The sequence below is a fragment of the Anolis carolinensis genome, chromosome 3 (genome assembly GCF_035594765.1).
Source record: "Anolis carolinensis isolate JA03-04 chromosome 3, rAnoCar3.1.pri, whole genome shotgun sequence".
Classification (NCBI taxonomy): Eukaryota; Metazoa; Chordata; class Lepidosauria; order Squamata; family Dactyloidae; genus Anolis; species Anolis carolinensis.
Window position 1 is genome coordinate 63,007,574 of NC_085843.1, and position 23,933 is coordinate 63,031,506.

The 23,933-nt window shown below is 39.5% G+C and overlaps 1 protein-coding gene across 3 annotated transcripts in view; it reads left to right on the top strand.

Annotated features, from left to right (window-relative positions):
- The window catches only part of robo1 (roundabout guidance receptor 1), a 922,568-nt gene that overhangs the window by 817,273 nt on the left and 81,362 nt on the right, over positions 1 to 23,933 (top strand). For all 3 annotated transcript variants that reach the window (XM_062974986.1, XM_062974987.1, XM_062974988.1), the window contains 6 exons: positions 7,565 to 7,689; positions 9,167 to 9,338; positions 11,168 to 11,373; positions 22,864 to 22,945; positions 23,108 to 23,276; positions 23,381 to 23,547. In XM_062974986.1, the coding sequence (XP_062831056.1) occupies positions 7,565 to 7,689; positions 9,167 to 9,338; positions 11,168 to 11,373; positions 22,864 to 22,945; positions 23,108 to 23,276; positions 23,381 to 23,547 (921 nt within the window). The remainder of the gene's footprint in view (positions 1 to 7,564; positions 7,690 to 9,166; positions 9,339 to 11,167; positions 11,374 to 22,863; positions 22,946 to 23,107; positions 23,277 to 23,380; positions 23,548 to 23,933) is intronic.

Sequence of the window (23,933 nt, forward strand, 5' to 3'; positions counted from 1 at the left end):
TCTAGGTTTAGAAATGAACTTTTATCTACAGCTGAAAAGGACAATGTTTGCTATACCATGTGTTTCATGCTGTTTCTTGTATGTCATGAATATGTTCATACTCTCAAATACTTTACATTTTGATTACTAGCAACTTGTAGGTTTAAACATAATTATTTTTACATTTTAATTCTTTATTATTTGTATACTATTCTCCAGAAAGAATATCATACCAAGTACTGTAGTATATATAATTAAAACCCCATTCATTTTACTTCGTTTCATTTTGTGTTTAAATTTATTTATTCCATGTTTTCTGTTCTTTTTGTTTCATTTTTAGTTGTATCTGGTAAGTTGAAATTTTATTCGCCATCTTCTAATCATCGTTATTCCTGTGACCGGAACATCTCTCCCCCTTTCTATCCATACATTTCCATATCTGCCAACAAATCAGCTTCCAACTTTCACTTATAATTGACTGGACAGACTGCAAAGGGCACATTCTGCATGAAGTATGGGTAATTTTTGTGGCAAGGTAATGGCTTGCTTACTTTTATCTGTTTTAATTATTGTAATGTTGAATTCTGATTTTTACATTTTTATTTAGCTTTAATTTAGTGCAAGCATGCTTCTTATTGAAGATGTGCATATTCCTTAACAGTAATGAAATCTTCCATTTGTATAGTTGGTCATAGTAATTGCATTTTGTTTATAACCTCACATTTATTTGTCAGAGCTACTATTTATTTGGTGAATTAGAAGGGCCCCTTTATTCCAAGCCCAGTGATTCAAAACCGTTTTGTTTCATAGATTCTGATTTTTTTTTCATTCTTTCTCTTTTTTCCACTTTGAAAAAGAGAGAGAGAAATAAATGTTGAAGGCCTTTTAAAAATTTATTGGGGATTATTTATGTATATATATCTCCTTAGTCTTCCAAGATTGAGGACACTTACAGTGACAACAGGGGTAATGGCCTGTCAGGGTGCTCTTCGGTGTACTAATGGGAGTAATTAAATCTGTATGGATTAAAAATTCTCTAATATTTTTGGTACGCGTGTTTCCAAAAATAGGTAATTTATTGTAACCGGAAAGACAACTGGTACATCGGATTATTTATGTGACCTGTAGAAATAGAAAGGAAAGACAGAAGACGTATTGTTAGACTTAAAAGCTTGGAGGGAGAGAGACAGAGACGAAATAGATAAGACATGAGATGTATCTGTTTTTTAAATACTTATATTTTGTTTAATAAAAGTTTCAATATTTGTTTATTAGGTCCTTTATAAGAATATACAGTAGTTGGGTTGCTATGAGTTTTCTGAGCTGTATGGCCATGTTCCAGAAGTATTCTCTCCTGACATTTTGCCCACATCTATGGCAGACATCCTCAAAGGTTGTGAGATATATTGGAAACTAAGCAAGGGAGGTTTATATATCTGGAAGGTCCAGGATGGGATAATAATATGGTGTGTTCACGTTGGTTCATCAAGTGCTCTGCTATGGCTGACTTCTCTGTTTGAATTAGTCTGTAGTGCCTTTTATGTTCCTTGATTCATGTTTGAGTGCTGCGTTTGGTAGTCCCTATGTAGACTTGTCCATAACTTTATGGTATACAGTAGACTCCTGCAGAGGTGAGAGTATCCCTCTTGTCCTTTGCTGAATGTAACATTTATAGCAGTTTCCATTATACCTTACAACCTCTGAGGATGCCTGCCATAGATGTGGGTGAAACGTCAAGACAGAATGCTTCTGGAACATGGTCATACAGCCTGGAAAACTCACAGTAACCCAGTGATTCTGGCCATGGAAGTCTTCAACAACACAAGAATATAGTTGCTTGATACATACTTTTAAAACTATTTAACTCTTTGGATGGAGGAATAGGAATAGTTGTGGTTGATTTTAAGAAAAAAAACAGAAAGGGACTGGAAAAGTTCAAGTTAAGTACTTAAATGCTGCTCTGAGCCTTCTGGTGGAAAAAAAAGTGGGGTATAAATAAAAACAATCATAAATAAATAAATAAATAATCATAATAAAACGTAAATTTGAAAAAAAATTACTTTGCGGTAAAACAAATCAGAAAAAGACTAAAGAGCTACAGCACACATAAATACTGTGTCTTATCCATTCTAAGACGACCTTTTTATCATATAAACAAATCAAAACAGGGATGCATCTTAGAATCGTGGGTGTAGAATATATGGTGTTTCAAAACAATTGACTCAATTTCATAGCAGTATATATATGATGGCAAGATGCTGTAATAATTATAAAAAGTTATGAAGCTAACAATGTTGAGCCAGAAATAAATCTAAAAAATAATCCCACAAATGGAGAATATTTCATTAGCCATTAGTCATTCTCCATCCTGCGAATGGCTGAGGTTAAGGTATGTTTGTGTGCTGGGAGAGGCATCTATCAATTATCATTAGAATTCTATGCACCTATCAAGAGTTTCATTTAAGGGTGGTTCATGACTGCAGAATATAGTGATTTCAAAAAGGATCCATCTTTTTGAAACGCCTTGCAAATTTTTAAAAATCTGTTGTTGATACTGAAATTAGTGTGTGTCTTAAAATCAATGACATCTTAGAATCAATGAAATACCATAATTAAATAAATTGATCTATTATTATATTATATATTACATTCCATAAAAGCAAAATATATAAACAATGTAATTGCTTCAGTAACCTTATCATCCTTTCGTTGAGGCATATTTTAGATTTACAGTATTAAGGGGTGTAGGTAAATACATGGTTAAAGTGTTCTTAATATGGCATCATTTAAACATTATTCCCAGGATCTGATTGGGTACTTAATCTGTATCCTACTTCTTCCACCAAAAGTATGTATCTCCCATGGCCAACCATACATTTCAGCATTAAAATAATGTCCTATTCTTTCAGGTCATTTCTGATGTATGGTGGCCCTAGGACGAACCTATTATACGGTTTTCTTGGCAAGAATTCTTCATATGGGCTTTGCTCTGACCTTCCTCTGAGATTGATAGTGTGTAACATGGTGCAAGGTGCAAGGAAACCAGTAGGCTTCCATGGTTAGTAGGGATTCAATCCCTTGGTCTTCAGTTGTAGGCCAACACAAAAAACAATACTTTGTAAATTTGATTAGATGCCAACTAAGGAATACAATTGATATGCCGATTACAAAACCAAGCAAGCACTCTGTAATTTAATTGTGATTTGTGAAACAGTTCAGAAGAAAAATTGAGCTATAGTTTTAAAAAACAAAAGGAAACATTACAAATTGTTAAAATGGAGTGACATTGACAAAATTATAAAGAAAAAAATATGAGGATCATCTAAGCATTTTTAAAAAGTTCTCTTTTATCATATTGAGTTTGAATCTAAAATATCTGTAGATACTTAATGTGGTGTAGTCTTGAGGGGATCCTAGTGGTGGCACATTTAAAAGAATTAACTGTATCTATCACAAGGTACATACCAGGGATTTGAGGGAGATGGGCTTCAGCCCTCCACTTTTTCATGGAAACCCACTCTCTCGCTCAAGGAAGGCAATAGCAAACCTCCTCTGAACAAATCTTGCCAAGAAATACCATCTCAAGATGGAACTTTTTAAGAAGTGTCCATACACAAAAACATGTTCCACTATTGTTATAATTTTAAAATATATTTTAATAAAATGCAAAATACTCCCCTTGTCTATTTTCTATATACTGAGATATGTTCATGGGTGTGCTTTAAACCCCATAGAGCTAGATAATAAAATCATATTGAAAAAACAATTAATAATAATAAAAAGTACCTAATTTGAAAATAGGATCGTGTAGCAGTTTTAAAGTATAAAGACAGAGCTTTTATTGCATATGTATTTTAATGGTTTAATAAAGCATAGTATTTTAAAATAAAATTGCAAATTCAATAAAGCAATGTCTTACCTTTAACAATGAGAGCTTTTCAGATATTTTGCCCAATATTTGCCAGAGATTTTTAAACCCTTTCTTAAATCCTTAAATTGAATATGGAATCTTAATTAAGATCATATAGGCTTCTTATGTTAAAAGATTCAGAAGAGGGAATAGAGGAATGACTGTGTCATTGTGATGGTCCAACAATTGTGATGATGCAGATATATTCCAGCAAAACTAAAGTTCTTTGGACGATGATACAATTGCTTGCCAAATATTATGTTAATAGAGCTTTACAGGGTGGTTCAAAGGGTTCCTAAATTGACTTGTTGGCAGCTGCATGAACAGAGGAAGGGTCATTGAATTACCATATTGTGAACATGGGTATGAATCCATAGTTAAGAGATATATGCAGAAATGTAGTCAATTTATAGCTTCAGCTTGCACTTCTAGTGCATTTAATGTATCACCAAAAATGATGGGAGTATTGGATAAATGGAAGATCATTTAATTCAGTTTGAGTATCCTTTATCTGGATTTCCTAAATCCGAAGAGCTCATAAACACAAAATTGTCCCTATGTTTGAGAAAACAACTACTTTGCTTTCTGATGTTTCAAAGTATGCAAATTTTGTTTTATGCACAAAATTACTTTTAAAATGTGTGTATAAAATTGCCTTCTGGCTATGTGGATAAGGTGGATATGAAACATACTTTTTTTTTTTGCTTTAACTTGAATTCTAACTTCAAGATATCTCATTATGTATATGCAAGTCATCCAAAATTTGAAGAAAGAAATCTGAAATCCAAACACTTCTGGTCCCAAACATTTTGAAAAAGGAGTTCTCAGCCTATATAAGGAAGAATGGTTTTTTAAAAGTACTGTTCCAGAACTGTTGGAATTCTGCTCAGACATTAAGTGTAACATCAGAAAAATTCTACATGTTTTTTCAGATAATTGCTTGACTAATACCTAAGAGGCATACTTGATCAGACCAAATCACTGTCTAGGCCCATATACTGTGGTTACAGTAGCCAACACAAGACAAATATAATGCGTGCAACAAATACACAAAAGCATACTGCCTCTGATTCAAGAGGGAGTATGTTCTCATCATGAGTCCTAACCTTCCTAGCCTTTGAAATGTTTGTTCTTTATAAATGTGTATAGTCCCAATGTAAAACTGTGCAAGTTGGCAATAGTACACTACATCATGTAGCAAAAAATCCAACAATATAATTATGTGATATATGAAAAATTATTTTTTTTCTATCTTCCTGAACCTTTCACTGTTCAGTTTTAGGGATGCCACCAGGTTCTTCAAACTTAAACCTTCTTCACCATAATGCATGGTTTTAAATACTTCTGTACAATAGTATTCACCTTTTTCATAAGCTAAACTATTCCAAATCTCACATGAAGTTAAGGCTAGAACAAAAGCATTGTTACAACACACAACATATGTATTATGGTGAAACTTTTATAAAAAAATTAAGACACTTCTGCACCATCTCCATAAATTGAATTAGCTCAAACAAAACCGTTTTGATAAAGGGTCTTGAAAAAGAGACATAATATTTTCTCCCTCATGTACTATTTGGGGCTCATATAGAAACAGATCAATTGAAATAACAAGGATCCTTCATAGAGCATTTTTCTTGCTAGCCACATGATTGATGCTTATCTCGGATTTGATAACTTTGAATCACCTCACCTCTTGCTTTCTTCAACCAACCTAGTTTCTTTCTGTGCTTATCAGCCGATATTGCATGATGAAGAACTGCATCCATCCTAAAATTATCCAGGGCTATTTGTTTGAGCCAGCAAAATGTTAATAGTTCCTTGATATCCGCATAGTCAAGCTAACTATAAAATATATTTGGGAAAGCAATTTCTTTATTCTAACAATTTTAAAACATTGTTAATATTGAACTGTAATGGCAGCATACTCTCCCTATGAAGGAATGACAAAATTAATCCTTCAAATAATGAAAGAGATAAAATGAAAATCATTTAGGCCACTGTTATAAGCCATCTCTATGGCATGATTGCAGTATAAGACATAAGTGAAGTAGAGATTTTAAAAGAATATTTCTTCCATATACTCCAATTCAGTCACTGTGCTTAGTACACCCAATTGCCATAGCTTAATGCAACTGACATAATTTTTGACATTCTATTTACTGCTAGATGAAGTGGCCATTTATGTCTGTATAAATCAAACAGTTTGGACAATGCTGGCAGTATTTATAATGTCACGATGAGCAGATGTTTCAAATTTGCCTTCATTTACATATAGATTTTGTTTGAACATGCCCTTGCCTATGTAAATGAAGGAGGTATTCTGCTTCAGTGTTGCTTTAGATTCATTCCTCTTCAGTAATTGCACTGAAGATCTTTAAATGGTTATAATTTACACAGTAGCAATCCTGGAGCTTTTGAGTTAAATTGGGGGAAAAATGAGCATCCAATCCTTCATCAAAATCAAGCCTCTTATGAAAGCTATTGAATGACTCCTAAGCTACAGTAAATCAAAGATGATGACTTTTATGTATCAAAACCCTGAATTTACAGTCATTTTGTAAGTGTGTATGTTTGGGGTTTTTTACTGTAAGTTAGCAGTGCTGAATGTGAGGGAATTTTTCATTTCTTTTGCTGTGACCTATAGAAAGTATCTTCTTTTAAGTTCCTGCCCCTCCTTCAAGAGCTTTTGCAAACTCACCTCACAAAAAGCAATTGGGCTTTGTTAAATTTCATACAATTTCAGACACTTCACATTTTAACAAAGGGGTGTATTTATAAGCCCTAGCTCCCCTTAAAATGGTATGGAAAATGAGATCTCTGCTCTTGTCTTGTTGAAAAGGTCTTTTCCTATGGAAAAGGCCATCAGAACTTAGTCTAGCCTGCTGTCATTCAAATCAGACACTCCTATTTTAAGTCTTCTGATTTTGTTACAATTTCTTAACATTTCCATGAAAAGTCCAGTGTTAAGATACAATAGCTGAAATTTTTATTTTCTTTGTGTAGAGGTGGAAGGTGTTGGTTTTGGTGTATTTGAATTGTTTGCCTCTGTCAAACTCAGAATTGCCACCTGTGATTACAGCTGGCTTGCTTGTTGGCTATGAGGAGAACACACCACTGAGCCAGGCTGAAAGAGAAGCTGGAAAAGGAGTAATTTCCCATGTTTTGGCACAAACAGACCATGAAAGGAGAATGAGCTACTGTTACTGAGGTTTTGATCAATGTCCCTCTCCCATGGATATGCAAGCACAACAGCAGCCCTCTACTTTGCTTCCTCTGTGTCTATTAAAAATAAAAATAAATCCAGATCCATCCCAGAGATATGATTTCTGGCTAGATCTACACTGCCATATAATGCAGTTTCAGAGTGCAGATTAACTGGATTGAACTGGAATATATGAGTCCACACTGCAGTTAATCAACATTCTGAAACTGCATTACATGGCAGTGTAGATCCAGTCTTGGTTACCAAATAATTATATACCAAATAATTCATATTATTTGGTATATACCAATTGTATGCTATTTATTATCTTTGATTTCTTTTTTATGGTGGTAGAAGTCCTCTTGGGAGTATGGAAGTAGCAGTCACTGGAATAACTGTATAACAGTTATGGCATAACTGGCATAACAGTGAAGTCCTTCAGTGGCGTAACTGTATCTTTTCTCTTTCAGAGCCACCACATTTTGTTGTGAAACCTCGTGACCAAGTGGTTGCACTGGGCAGAACTGTAACTTTCCAGTGTGAAGCAACTGGAAACCCTCAGCCAGCAATATTTTGGAGAAGAGAAGGGAGTCAGGTAAAAGGAATTCCTCTTAGATTTTGCCAAACTAACACCAGCCCCAGCAGTGTCTGCTAGAACCCTGGGTTGCCCCACACTTTCACATTAGAAATGCTTGTTGGACATCTACATATTTTCCCTGGGAGGGTACATTGGAATCATCATGTCATGGTGCACAAAAGCATAGACATAGACACAGAAATACACAAACCTGCCACTGGGATTTGAGCAAGAGACTTAGGGTACAATCTTCAAAGGGCAGTTGTCTCCATGCTGATCTGGTGGGGGCTACTCCAGGTAAGCATCAGTGACAGCTATAAGGCAAAACCCTGCGCTTGTTTAGAAGTTGCATGACATGGCACCTATGCCATCAATTTCCAGAGCAGCATGGCAGTTGCACAAGTGAGTGACACTAAAACTGGTTTGCCGGCGCTCTCTCATACCTTAACCTCCCCTTTCTAAATTTCCATAGCAGTGCTCACCAGGCACCAAAATGGCATTGGACACACTGTGGAGCCTGGAATGGCATCATTCAATGCACTGAGGATACAAGGAAGGAAATAATTCCCTCTCCCCGTTCTCTCCTCTGATCTCCTCGGCACACTGGATATCACCATTCCAGGCTCCGAAGAGTGTCCGATGTTATGTAGAACAGAACTGGTTCTAACTGTTATAGATCCAAACAGTTGCTACAGGTATCCAAAACTCGGAGAAATATTATTTAGTTCAATAAAGTCTGCGTTGGGGAAGTGGCCATTAAAAACATTAAAAAACACTGTTTTGTAGGAACCTGCTGCATGTCAACATGTACACACAAATAAAGTAAAATTCTACTGGTATTACACATTTTCTTGGTGTTTTCAGTGAAGTATGACATGTGCTGAAGGGTAACTTCACATATTTTTTTAAAAAAACTTTAACGTATTTGCATTCTCATTATTACATTGGTTGCACATTGTGTGTAGTCAGGTGGGGTTTTTTGTACACTTTTAAAATTCACGTTTGGATATAACTTCCCACAGGGGGAACAGATCCTTCTCTGATATAAAGATAATATAGTTTTTCTCAGCACTTATATACAGATTCCAGAAACCCTGCTCTTCTATATTGACTGATTCTAAATAAAAGCAACTTGTATATTGAGCCTTTTTAAATATGTTAACAACATTTTCTGGTAAACAGACTGTATTCCAATATTTTGCATTCTGAATCTAAAGTAATCTCCATTAGTTTGGTGGGGCTTAATTCCAACTAATGCATAGCAGTGAAGTCGTAGATACACTTTTAAGATGGGATGATACATTGGTGATTTGGTCAATATAACAATGTAGACTTGTAGAGTGAACAACATAAACGTCTATATTTGAAAAAAATATGACTAACAATGCTTTAGTTATACAAATAGGAAAAGATCAGTCTTATGCTGACTATGTTTGACTATTAAAGATGTTTGGCTATATATAACTTTTTGCTTTTTCCATCCCTTATTTTCCAGAATTTGCTTTTTTCATATCAACCTCCTCAGTCTTCCAATCGGTTTTCTGTTTCTCAATCTGGTGACCTCACTATTACAAATGTCCAGCGAACAGATGTTGGCTATTACATCTGCCAGACTTTAAATGTTGCTGGAAGCATCACAACAAAAGCATATTTGGAGGTTACTGATGGTAAAATATATGAAATTTATTTCCATACTGTTATATAATCAATATAATGTGCTTCTGTGTTGATATGCTTTTCATTGAATATAACATGGGATACAATGAAAATATTACAGTCCTGTGCAATGTAATATAAGCAATATATTATAAAACTTGATTTTTATAGAAAAATTAGATAAAGTATAATAGCTCATTACTTATTTCAGTTGGCCTTGACTATCTGCTGGTGTTTGGTTCCAGAACCCATTGCAGAGACCAACATCTGTGAATGCTCCCAGTCCTTTATATACAATTACATGTAAAATGATGTTCCTCACATAAAATGGGAGTATCAGGTTTTGTTTTTGGTTTGTTTTTGTTTTTTTAAAAAAATCACGTGGCTAGTTGAATCTCTAGATAAGGAATCCATGGATCTATAAATAATGGAATATTTCTTAAGCAATTTAAAATTAATTGCCTTTCAGAGTATCAAAAAGATACAATATAAATAAAATGTAACCATGTGTTTTTGGTATAGGAATGCTAAGGACAAAGTAAAATAAGCTATAAGTTACTATAATTGTATGTAAGCTAGGAATATATAATGCCTGAACTTTTTAAAAAATGATATTTTATGACTTCATTTTGCATACCTCACAGATGGGACAGTTTTCTTCACACACTGCAGGTAGCACTAAGACAGCTGTAACATCACTGAAACATTCTATATTGATGGTTTTGAAAAATACAAAACCCTAGTTCTCATATCAGAATGTTATGCTTTTACTGTTTAGTATTAGTATAAAAAAGAAGTAATAAAGCTAAGCAGGTACATGTTGTAAATAAATTATTAATAAGACATATTATATCATTAAATTATTTCATAATTCATGTAATAAATTTTAGGGAACTATATTCCTAGTATATTCAAGAGTTGGCACTCCCCCCTTCTCCTCTTTTTGTTAATTTTGTGGTATAAACTAGTCATCTATTAATGCTATAAGACAATTTCAAACAGGCTCCATTCAATCCAAGTTGTTATTTTAAATTAAAAGTTACATTTTTTTAAAAGATGTTATTTGATTGTATTAATCTGGCAGTATTTTGTGCCCCTTAAGAAAAAGTAAATCTATTAATTAGCTACTCATAGTTCAGAGATCAACTGTACAAAGCAATAAAATGTATTAAGGTATTGTAAAAGTGATTTACCTTGATTTATTATTTGCATTAGAAAATTAAAACCATAGAGTCAGAAAAAATATGAAAAGGTATGTTTGTGAAACTTCTTTGATCAACTCTAATGCTCACATTTATATTTACAGAATTCATTACTCAATAAGAATAGTGTCATTTCAAAAAACTTGAACAGTAGAAATTGTATTTGTTGGCTACATAAATTGTGTCTGATAGCTGTTCCATAGTCCCCACTGTGATAAGTTTCAGTTAAAAAAATAACTGAAACTGAGAAATTCCTGCCTTTAATAAATTTGAGTGGGTGTTTGGTGTAATATGAATAAATAGAAAAGGGCACCTTTCAAAGAAGATGGGAAATTCATTCAGATACTCTTTATTTCTTTGAAGGTTAATGGAGCTAAGTGAATACCAGAAAGACTCTAATACATGACACCACCTTTGTCCTGTTAATAATACCAGACATTTTGTAGGTGAACATCATATTATTATCCACTGAATAATGCATGCCTTCCACTTTAATTGCTTATTTAATTATCTTTAGATTCTTTTAAAGCCTGGAGCAACCACGGTTGCTTAGATGATTAAAAAATTTCTTCTAGTTGCCAAAATCTTCATTCCTCCCCTCATTGTTTCTGTGTGTGTGTGTGTGTGTGTTTTGCCAGTGATTGCAGATCGGCCTCCTCCTGTCATTCGCCAAGGTCCTGTGAATCAGACGGTAGCTGTGGATGGTACTTTAGTGCTCAGCTGTGTGGCTGCAGGCACTCTCATGCCGACAATTCTCTGGAGAAAAGATAGCGCCCCCATCCCTACACAGGATTCCCGCATCAAGCAGCTGGAGACTGGCGCATTGCAGATTCGCTATGCCAAGGTATTTTAATAATGAAATTGCACAGTACAATGTATTTTGCTTTTCCTTTGTATTTACCTTGGGGCCAAGGATATTGCTGTCTCCAATTTTAGAACTAATGAAATGTTAAATATCTTTATTTTATTCATCTGTATTGCATCCTTCTCTTCTTGAGATAACTCATTCTATGTTCCCAAAGTACTGTACTTTAGATGATAGATTACAACAGAAACAACAGCAAGTTATATCAGATGTCATCAGTAAAATTTGTCTTCAAAGACAAACTGTCCATCATGGTGGCAACATAGTGTTGAAAATGGAACAGAGCTTTACCACAGGCATTTTATGAAACTGCTTTAGGTTTCCATAATGGATAATCAGGAAGCTGAATTACACTTCCAAATGTTTGCATTGCATCTTACATTAAATCTTTTAAAGACAGCTTGTCTTGGGCCCCTTCCACACAGCTGAATAAAATCCTACATTATCTGCTTTGAACTGAAATACATGGCAGTGTGGACTCAAATAACCCAGTTCAAAGCAGATATTGTAGGATTTTCTGCCTTGATATTCTGAGTTATATGGCTGTATGGAAGGGACCTTAGATTGAGTTACCATAGTTTAACTTTTTAATGGGAGTGCTTGAAAAGTAGTTATTTGAAAAATAATCAAACCCAGAGTTGGTTTTTGGAGGACTTCTGAAAGCGCAATGTGCAATTCTTTTGAGACAAGCTGCACCGAAATCATTCGTGTTTTTGCAAGACACAAACACCTGTTCTTACTTGCTGGAAATTTTTTGCCTTAGGATGACATGATTAATAAATAAGCCCAAGGGGAAAACATCAATACCTTACCTAAAAATATGTGGTTACCTGGCCATGCAACTCTTCATACCAGTACATAATTTGTGCTGCTGACATGTTCTGTTGGATTTCAACAAACAAACAAACAAACATTTAGTTCAGCCTTTTCAGAATTGATTAACATTTTAATATTTTAGTATATATTTGGATACTCAGCTAGGCTAATGCTGCCTGCAGATCCAGTTATGGTAACTTGCCTGTCAATAGATCCTTCCACTGGATTGGCAATTTTGATCTGCACCTCAGTCATGTGATATGTCTTGTTCATCTTGGTGCCTTGACACCCAATGATACAGATGCAATCCAAGGGCTGACAAAATTATTATGCCTATACAGTTTCAGGAAGCAATGTGGTGTAATGGTTTGAGTATTAGGCTAGGACTCCCAACAGTTCCAATCCCCACATAATTGTGGAAACCCATTAGCCCACCTTGAGCAAACTACAGTATCTCAGAGAAAGGCACTTGCAAGCCTCCTCCAAATAAATATTGTCAAGAAAACCCCATGATATTCATCTTAAGGTTAGAAACTACTTGACACAGAGGACACAGAGGAGCAGCAACAGCATAGAATCAGGATCACTCAGTTTAATGACCTATCATCCCATGCACCTAAGATTTTTCAGTATGAGCCCCAGAGGCTCCTGATTATCAGTGATAATTAAATTTCTTAAGGCATCAGAGATTCCAGAAAGATGGGGGGGGGGGAGATTGTGATGACCCATGGGCCTTGTAGTCCTGCTCAGGACATTGTAATTCCTGATGAAGATGAAAACTTGGGTTTTTTACCTTCCCAGTCTGAACTGGATTCTTCTCAGCCAGATCTTTCCCAGGCAGATCTGGGAACCTTGCACCTGCAAGAAAGTTGTCTCCCAGAAGTATGTCAAACAAGCCCAGAGCCTACTTCTCCCGTGTTCTTGCGCCGGGAGTTTTGTAAACAACAGAGAAGTTTGGAATCAGCTTCGCGCAGGAGTGCGAGGATTGCAGCTAAGAATGTGGCCAATTAAGACTGCTTCTCGTGAGAATCTTTGGGGAGTCTCACATCTGGTCTCAGAGTTTAGCTTTCGGTTCTGATTCCCAGAGAACTGCTTCGGCGGGAAAGTTAGACTCTATTTAGGTGTTTTACCCGCGTAGTAACTTCGCGGAGTCAATTCGTCAGCCTACGGAGCGAGTTGTGTCTGGACAGCGCGCTCCGATTCAAGCCTCGCTCCTGCTCAAGCCTTGCCTTGCTATCCAGCCTTCGCCTTGCTTCCCAGCCTTTGTTTATCTACGGACTTTGCCTTGTTTCCCAGGATCAATCCTTGCCTTGTTCCACGGATTTTATCAAGTTATTCCACGGACCTTGTTCTTGTTCTTAGTTACCTTGTTCCACGTTCAAGCCTTGTTTCAAGTATCAAGTTATTTCCTAGCCTCGCTCAAGTTTCATGGACTAAAGGACCTTGTCATCTCCCCTCACTTTGCTTGGCAAAGCGAGTGTTTCGGTTACTGGATTACAACTTTGGACCTTAATATTTCTTATTGGACATTGCTTTTTTGGACTAATTCTGACCTTTCCTGAAAGGTCTAATTCTGGACTATTTTCTACACTTGTTTTTATTAACTTTATATATTCCTTCAATAAAGATATTAGATAGATTCTGGCCTCTGTGTATGGTTATTGGTGCTCTGCAGCCTGGGTCGTGACAGTTTGACTCCGCCGCCCTAAGCACCAATTAACCTCGGCCAGAATGTCTACCGGAGTCGTACCTGGGCCGAGCGGCCAGCCGATTACCTACACCATCGACAAGGATGAGGTGGACCGAATCCGTGATAAGCTCAATGCACAGGATGGAGAAATAAGGGGTTTGAAGGAACGCGGAATTCGTCTTCCGGCCATGGCGTTGCCAACCAAGTTTACTGGAGAAGCTTCTAAGGTTCATGTCTTCCGTCGCCAATGTCAAGCTTATCTAGAGGCCCGTGCTGCCGAGTTTCCCCAAGAAGACATCAAAGTGGCATGGGTTTACAGTCTTCTAGACGGGCCAGCGGCCAGCTGGGCGACGGCACTGTTCGACCAAACCTCTCCACACCTAAGATCAGCGCAACACTTCTTGGACCACCTCAAGGAGACTTGGGGAATCGAGGACAATTTGGAGGCAGCCGGTCACAAACTCCGTCGCCTTTTCCAAGGAGATAGACCTATGTCTCAGTATATAGCCGAGTTCCGAGTGCTGGCCCACAATACCGGCTGGAACGATGTAGCCCTCAGGGGACAATTCCGGGAGGGTCTCAACATTGAAATGCTGGAAGAAATCTCCAAGGTGGATCCTCCCCAGACCCTCGAGGCACTCATTGATCAATGTTTACGGGCTGAAGTCATGATTGCCAACAGGAAACAGTGGGTTCGAGGCCAGGGCAGTAGAGCCGGGGCAAAACCCCCCGCTCCCGCCAGCGTTCAGCCACGTCCGGTGTGGAGACCCCCACCGCCAACCCCATACCCCAGAGGAGGCGAGGAGGTGCCGATACAGTTGGGCAATGTGCGTCCCAGACTAGATGCCGCCGAGAAGGCCCGTCGTCAACGCTTAAACCTCTGCTGGTACTGCGGGAACGGGGGCCACTTCGCCAGAGAGTGCCCAGCCAAAGGGAAGCCTGCCGCCCGTCTTGCGGCGGCGTCCTCCACGGAGACGAAGGCGTCTGAGCCGACTGGCACACAGCCGGCGGGGGAAGCCAACGACCGGGTGTAGAGAGGCTCGCCAACCCGGTCAAAAAATCCATCCAAGAGCCGCCAACCGGGGTCCTGTTCCTTCTCGTGGTCACATTATGGTCAGCAAAAAGGGGACCCGTCATGATCCACGCCATGATAGACTCTGGAGCTACCAACAATTTCATCGATAGAGAGTATGCCGACTCTCTGGGATTACAATATCATGATTTCAAGAATGCCCGTGTGGTGCAAGCCATAGACGGCCGCCCCCTCAAGACGGGCCCCGTAAGTCAGTGGTCGGAACCCACCAGGATGTGGATAAGGGAACATATGGAAGAGATTTCCTTCTTTGTTACCGAGGTCCCCCATTTCCCTGTGATTTTGGGAATTCCATGGCTGACTCTCCACGACCCTAACATCTCCTGGTCCAACAGAGAACTGCAGTTTGCTTCACCGTACTGCCAAAACCATTGCCTTGTAGCCAAGGTATGCCATGCCACAGACACCGAGCCCATCATCACCTTGCCAAAGAAGTACTCCGAGTATTGGGATGTATTCAATGAGAAAGAAGCCGAAAAATTACCCCCACATAGACCTTATGACTGTGCCATTGACTTGGTGGAGGGGGCCCCGATCCCGCGAGGGCATCTCTACTCCCTGACTGAACCAGAGCAAGAAGCTCTCAGGGAATTCCTAGAGACAAACCTTCGCAAGGGATTCATCAGACCCTCTCAATCCCCAGCCGCCTCCCCAGTGATGTTTGTGAAGAAGAAGTCAGGGGAACTACGCTTGGTGGTGGACTACAGAGCATTGAACAATATCACCAAGCGGAACAGCTATCCCCTGCCCTTAATCTCGGATCTACTGGATCGGCTTCGAGGAGCCAAGGTTTACACCAAGCTGGATCTTAGGGGGGCTTACAACTTAGTTCGCATCAGGGAAGGGGACGAGTGGAAGACCGCCTTCCAGACCAAATTCGGATTATTCGAGTCCCGAGTTATGAATTTCGGTTTATGCGGAGCCCCCGCAACGTTCCAGCATTTTGTCAATGACATTTTTCAGGACTATCTAGACAGGTTCTTGATAATCTACCTGGATGATTTTTTGGTGTTTTCTAGATCACAATCAGAACATGAGAACCACGTCAAAATGGTGTTACAACGATTGCGGGATCATGGACTTTATGCCAAGCTGGAAAAATGCGCCTTTGATCTACAAGAGGTAGATTTCCTTGGTTACCGCATCTCGCCTCTAGGGCTTTCCATGGATCCAGCCAAGGTTTCAGCAGTATTGGAATGGCGGGCGCCAACTAACAAGAAAGAGGTGCAGCGTTTCTTGGGGTTCGCGAACTATTACCGCAAGTTCATTCCAGATTTTGCCCGCTGGTCCGACCCCATCACTAGCTGCATCCGTGGAAAGCAGCCTTTCCGCTGGACTGATCAAGCAGAGAAAGGGTTCCAGCAACTAAAGAAACTATTCACCTCCCAGCCAATTCTACAGCACCCAAATCCTGGAACCCCTTTTGTGGTGCAAGCGGACGCCTCTGATGTGGCAATTGGGGCTGTACTCTTACAACCGGTGGGAGATCACCTCCATCCCTGTGCCTTTTACTCTCGTCAACTAACCACACCAGAGAGGAATTACACCATTTGGGAAAAAGAACTACTGGCCATAAAGGCAGCCTTTGAAACTTGGAGACATTGGCTAGAAGGGGCCAAATTTCCCATTGAAGTCCACACTGATCATCGTAATCTAGAACATCTAAGAACTGCCCGCAAACTAAATCAGAGGCAGCAACGTTGGGCTTTATTCTTTGAACGTTTCAACTTCCAGATCCATTATGTGACCCCAGCCCAAACCAAGCAAGCAGACGCCCTGTCACGTAAACCGGAATACGCTGCAGGACGCAAGGAGACCTTTGAATCCCAACTGCTACAACCCGAGAACTTTGCCACGCTCACGGTGGGGAACACCAAATCCATCCCCATTGGTTCAACTTCCCCTACTCCAGGACCCATCTGTGCTCAAGAAATCAGGGCTAGTCAGCAAGCAGATGCCTGGGCGCAGGACCAACTTCGCCAAGGTCTGCATTTTCCCTTTTCGCTTAAAGATGGGCTGCTCTGCTATAGAAATCATGTTTATATCCCACCCGGACCGGGCAGGGAAAAAGCGCTTCGTCTGTGTCATGACTGCAAACCAGCAGGACACTTCGGACTATTTAAAACTATGCATTTGATCCTAAGGGATTTTTGGTGGCCCAAGATCCGCAAGGATGTGGAAAAATATGTCAACACCTGCCCAGTATGCCAGCGCTCCAAGATACGAAGGGAGAAGCCCTCAGGGCTTTTACACCCCCTTCCTACCCCATCTCGCCCATGGGAAATAATTTCCGCGGATTTCATCACTGACCTACCACCTTCCTGTGGATTCACCACGATCTTAGTGGTGGTGGACCTTTTCACCAAATTAGCCCATTTCATTCCCTGCGAAGGCCTCCCCACGGCCAAAGAAACTGCGGATCTATTTCTTCAACATGTTTTCAGACTACATGGATTGCCCAAGAGTTTAGTCACAGACCGTGGATCTCAATTCACCTCTCGTTTTTGGAAGGCACTACAAAAACTATTGGGCATAGACTCTCGCTTATCTTCAGCTCATCATCCCCAAACAGATGGGCAAACGGAGCGCACCAATGCCACTTTGGAGCAGTATCTTCGCTGTTATGTAAACTACCAACAGGACAATTGGGCTTCTCTGTTACCACTGTCTGAGTTTGCCTACAACAATGGAGTTCAAGCTTCTACAAAAGAAACGCCGTTCTTTGCAAACTACGGCTTCCATCCACGTTTCTTCCCCCCTGTCATTGAAACTTCAGAAGTTCCCGCAGCAGAGGATTGGCTGCAGGAACTCACAGCGGTGCAACAACTTTTGCTACAGCAACTGGACCAAGCCAAGGAGGACTATAAACGCCACGCTGACAAACATCGCCAGCCGGGCCCCGAAATCAAGGTAGGAGATCGGGTTTTTCTGTCCACTCGCTTCCTGCCCTCCCACCGCCCTTGCCGGAAGTTAGATGCCCGTTTCATTGGCCCCTATCCAGTGGTGGCGCAACTTAACCCCGTGACTTTCAAACTCCAACTTCCGCGTTCAATGCGCATTCACCCAGTGTTTCACCGTTCCCTGCTCCTTCCGGCGGATGGTGTGCGACCTGATACAGACCAACCGGCCCCCCCTCCTGTTTTGATGAATGGGGAGGAGGAGTTCGAGGTTGAGGACATTTTGGATTCTCGCTTTCACCGCCGCCGCCTACAATATCTCATTGACTGGGTGGGTTTTGGCCCTGAGGAACGCTCTTGGGAAGACGCCTCCACAGTCCATGCTCCTGATCTAACCCGTCGCTTTCATCAGACCTATCCCACCAAACCCCGACCTCGCGCCTCGGGGAGAGGGCCCCAGTTTGGGAGGGGCCTTGAGGAGGGGGATAGTGTGATGACCCATGGGCCTTGTAGTCCTGCTCAGGACATTGTAATTCCTGATGAAGATGAAAACTTGGGTTTTTTACCTTCCCAGTCTGAACTGGATTCTTCTCAGCCAGATCTTTCCCAGGCAGATCTGGGAACCTTGCACCTGCAAGAAAGTTGTCTCCCAGAAGTATGTCAAACAAGCCCAGAGCCTACTTCTCCCGTGTTCTTGCGCCGGGAGTTTTGTAAACAACAGAGAAGTTTGGAATCAGCTTCGCGCAGGAGTGCGAGGATTGCAGCTAAGAATGTGGCCAATTAAGACTGCTTCTCGTGAGAATCTTTGGGGAGTCTCACATCTGGTCTCAGAGTTTAGCTTTCGGTTCTGATTCCCAGAGAACTGCTTCGGCGGGAAAGTTAGACTCTATTTAGGTGTTTTACCCGCGTAGTAACTTCGCGGAGTCAATTCGTCAGCCTACGGAGCGAGTTGTGTCTGGACAGCGCGCTCCGATTCAAGCCTCGCTCCTGCTCAAGCCTTGCCTTGCTATCCAGCCTTCGCCTTGCTTCCCAGCCTTTGTTTATCTACGGACTTTGCCTTGTTTCCCAGGATCAATCCTTGCCTTGTTCCACGGATTTTATCAAGTTATTCCACGGACCTTGTTCTTGTTCTTAGTTACCTTGTTCCACGTTCAAGCCTTGTTTCAAGTATCAAGTTATTTCCTAGCCTCGCTCAAGTTTCATGGACTAAAGGACCTTGTCATCTCCCCTCACTTTGCTTGGCAAAGCGAGTGTTTCGGTTACTGGATTACAACTTTGGACCTTAATATTTCTTATTGGACATTGCTTTTTTGGACTAATTCTGACCTTTCCTGAAAGGTCTAATTCTGGACTATTTTCTACACTTGTTTTTATTAACTTTATATATTCCTTCAATAAAGATATTAGATAGATTCTGGCCTCTGTGTATGGTTATTGGTGCTCTGCAGCCTGGGTCGTGACAGAGATACATATACATTTGATTATCCCTTATCTGAAATGCTTGGAACCAAAAATGTTTTGGATTTGTGATTTTTTTTGTAGTATTTTCAAATATATAATGAGATATCTTGGAGATGGAACTCAAGTTTAACTCAAAATTCATTTATGTTTCATATACACTTTATGCATATAGCCTGAATGTAACTATTATTATTATTATTATTATTATTATTATTATTATTATTATTATTATTATTATTATTATTTTATGACACAGCAAACAAGATAGATATGCTGGATTTGGTATCACAAAATCACAAGTCGAACACTTCCCAAGTGTCTAGGACTGTGTGATGTATTTTCGGATGATGTGCGCAGATCCTAGTAGGGTGGCCTTTTGCAGTTGGCAGATCATAATTTTGTCAATGTCTATTGTTTCCAAATGCCGGCTGAGATCTTTTGGCATGGCACCCAGTGTGCCCATCACCACCGGGACCACCTGCACTAGTTTCTGCCAGAGTCTTTGAAATTCCATCTTGAGGTCCTGATAATGGCAGAGTTTTTCCTGTTGTTTTTCATCTATGCGACTGTCACCTGGGATGTCAACATCAATGATCCAAACCTTTTTCTTTTCCACAATTGTGATGTCTGGTGTGTTGTGTTCCAGAACTTTGTCAGTCTGGATTCGGAAATCCCACACTATCTTTGTGTGTTCATTTTCCAATACTTTTGCAGGTTTGTGATCCCACTAGTTCTTTACTGCTGGGAGGTGGTACTTGAGGCGTAAGTTCCAGTGAATCATTTGGGCCACATAGTTGTGCCTCTGTTTGTAGTCTGTCTATGCGATTTTCTTACAGCACTGAGGATATGATCAATGGTTTCGTTGGTTTCCTTGCACAGTCTGCATTTTAGGACATCAGCTGATTTTTTTGATCTTGGCCTTAATTGCATTTGTTCTGATGGCTTGCTCCTGGGCTGCAAGGATCAGACCTTCTGTCTCCTTCTTCAGTGTCCCATTCGTGAGCCATAGCCAGGTCTTCTCCTTGTCAGCTTTTCCTTCAATTTTGTCAAGGAACTTTCCATGCAATGTTTTGTTGTGCCAGCTGTCAGCTCTAGTTTGTAGTGTGGTTTTCTTGTATTGATTTTTTGTCTGCTGTGCTTTGAGGAGTTTCTGATTTTTGACTTCAATCAAAGCAGGTTCTTCACTTTGCTTTACATATTCTGCCAGGGCATGTTCTTCTTCTTTGACTGCTTGTTTTACTTGTAAGAGTCCTCTGCCAACGGATCTTCTAGGCAGATATAGCCGATCAACATCACTGCGAGGGTGTAGTGAATGATGAATGGTCATGAGTTTTCTTGTTTTTCTGTCCAAATTGTCCAGTTCCACCTGTGTCCAGTTTATGATGCCAGCAGTATATCTTATGACACGTATGGCCCAGGTGTTTATGGCCTTGATGGTGTTGCCTCTATTGAGCTTGCTTTTGAGAATTTTTCTGACCCTGTGTGTATTCTTTGCTGACCACAGTTTTCACATGTTCATGCTTGATGTTGTCCAGCTGAAATATGCCCAGATATTTATAGGCCTCTGGCTGGTGACACTTGATTGTTTGGCCATTAGGCATATTTATGCCCTCACTTTCAATGATTTTTCCCTTCTTCAATGCCACTGTCGAACATTTGTCCAAACCAAACTCCATGCTGATATCAGTGCTAAAAATTCGGACAGTGTTAGTCAGAGACTGGATTTCAGTTTCTGTTTTCCCATACAGCTTTAGGTCATCCATGTACATCAGATGTGAAATTTTGTGAGATTTCTTAGATGTTTGATAGCCGAGATTTGTTTTTTGTAAGATTGTTGACAGAGGGATCATGGCAATAATGAAAAGCAGAGGGGACAATGAGTCTCCCTGGAAAATTCCTCTTCTGATGTTGACAAGTCCATAGCTTTCATTTCCAACAAACAGTTCAGTTTTCCAATACTTCATCATGTTTTCAATAAAGGTGTCAACATTTTTACTAATCCCGATGGCATCCAGGCACTTGATGATTCAGCTGTGTGGGAGTGAGTCAACGGCCTTTTTGTAGTCAATCCATGTCATGTGAAGATTAGCTTTTCGGCTTTTACAGTTCTCCAGAATCATTTTGTCAATTAATAACTGGTCTTTGGTACCCCTACTTTTCCGTTTGTTGCCTTTCTGTTCATCTGGCAAGATGTTTTTTTCTTCAAGATAGTCTTGAATTCTGTCAGCTATGATGCCAGTCAGTAGTTTAAACATAGTGGGCAGATACGTTATTGGCCTGTAGTTTCCTGGTGCTGCTCTTTTTGCTGGATACTTTTGTATCAGGTAAGTTCTTCCAGTTGTTAGCCATTCACTGATACTTCCTTTCTGCAGCATCTCATTGAATTGTTGGGCCATTTTTCCATGTAAACTAATAAGATGTTTGAGCCAAAATTATTATTATTATTATTTACAACATTTATATCCCGCCTTTCTCACCCCAAAGGGGACTCAGAGCGGCTTACATGAGTGGCATTATTCCATGCCCGAACAATAACAACAATGAAAGGCAATTAAACAACAATTTAAAACAACGTATGTAAACATTAGATGACTATTGTGCATATATCTGAAGCCAGATAATCAGATAATCATATTCATCAATCCAAAGCCAATTCTAACTATATTGGATTCAGGTTGGTTTGGCTAGATTGCCTCGATGACAAAGCCATCTATATTTTATGAATGAAACTAAAGTTTGTATATGTTACACCATCAGAAGCAAAGGTATTGCTGTCTTAGCCACCCATGTGGACAATTTTGTGAGAGCATTTTGAATTTCAGATTTTTGGATAATGGGTTTTCAACCCATATTTTTCTAGAATAATTAAGCATCAGCAAAATGGGAAGAAACTCTGTATCAGATTGGGGTATGGGGTATGATATGTTTGGGAGGAGTATTCAACCACCGAGCCCAACAAATGCAGTCACAGAAGCTTCTAGCAAATGTGTATGTATCTTTACATATATCTTTAGCCAGATTTTAGATTTTCCTCCTCCCATACTTTTGTTAGTTGTATCTAATGAAAAGGATTTATCTACTAAATGGTACAAATGTTTGAAAAGAAAAACTTCTTGTTCAAAGCATTTTAGTATTAAATGTTGCAGATATTTTATAAGCAAATGTTATGTGTTGACATTTAAGTGAATTCTGAGGATGCAAATAGTTCACCTAGTCTCACACAGTGATTTAACTTAGTAATTTGCAGGACAGAAAAAATGATGTTAAATCATTGAGATAGGAATTTTTAATATATTTTGGGCAAGATTTCTAGGCCCATTCTGTAATTAAAATTAAAGGGCACAGACACTGCAAGGCTGACAAGCTATTTTACTTGATGATTGAGTGCCTCCTTTGCCCCCTTAAATCTCATAATAGGGGACTCTGAGTAAGTTAACCTATCTTGAATAGGACAGATAAAACCAGGGAATGTCTGATTATTTCAAGTCTTTATTTTATTTTCTGCCTTTCAGCTAGGTGACACTGGTCGATACACCTGCATTGCCTCAACTCCAAGTGGTGAAGCATCATGGAGTGCATACATTGAAGTCCAAGGTAAATCAGAGGATTATTCTGGATACAATAGAAACTATGAATATAAACCATTTTGAGTCTAATCTGTCTGTAATTATAATATAAATTTAAGTGTATTGATACAAGCAAACGTGTGGTTCTATGTCAGCTCTTGGCCCATATGATTTTATTGTTTTTCATTAGAATTTGGAGTTCCAGTGCAGCCACCAAGACCCACCGATCCTAACCTGATTCCCAGTGCCCCATCAAAACCTGATGTTGCTGATGTCAGTAGAAATACAGTAGCACTGTCCTGGAAGCCGAATTTGAATTCAGGTGCAACTCCAACCTCTTATATAATAGAGGCATTCAGGTATTTTGCTTTACATATGATCTGGTTGTGCTTATGTTTTTAGATTGTTAAATTGCAAGCATATAGTAACCTTTTTTGTTTGTATGTGTATGTTTTATCCTTAGCCATGCAGCTGGCAGCAGCTGGCAGACTGTAGCAGAAAATGTGAAAACAGAAACATTTACAGTTAAAGGGCTGAAACCAAATGCAATTTATCTCTTCCTTGTGCGGGCAGCCAATGCATATGGAATTAGTGATCCCAGCCAGATATCTGACCCAGTGAAAACACAAGGTAAAACATGTATTTAACACTGAGCTGAAGGGAATTATTTGCATCCTTGATTATATTTTTTTTGAGAAGTATGTTGCTTGAAAGAAAGCAGATACACTAGTTTTAGCTATGGCTATTAATCTAATTTGGAGATACCTTTGTTAAGAATGTTTTGGTTTCAGGAACAACAACAGTGAATGCACAGTAGTGCTCAATGGGAAAGTGACAGGCTGTTTTTAATCTGAGCAAGCCTCAAAGACACAAGATTCTGCCTGATATTGGAAGCTTACACGCAAGACCACCAATTAATACCAAGTGTTGTAGGCTATACTTCAAAAGAAGGAAATGGTCTCAAACTACCTCTGATTATTTCTTGATTTAAAAAAACTCTACAAAATTCATGGGGT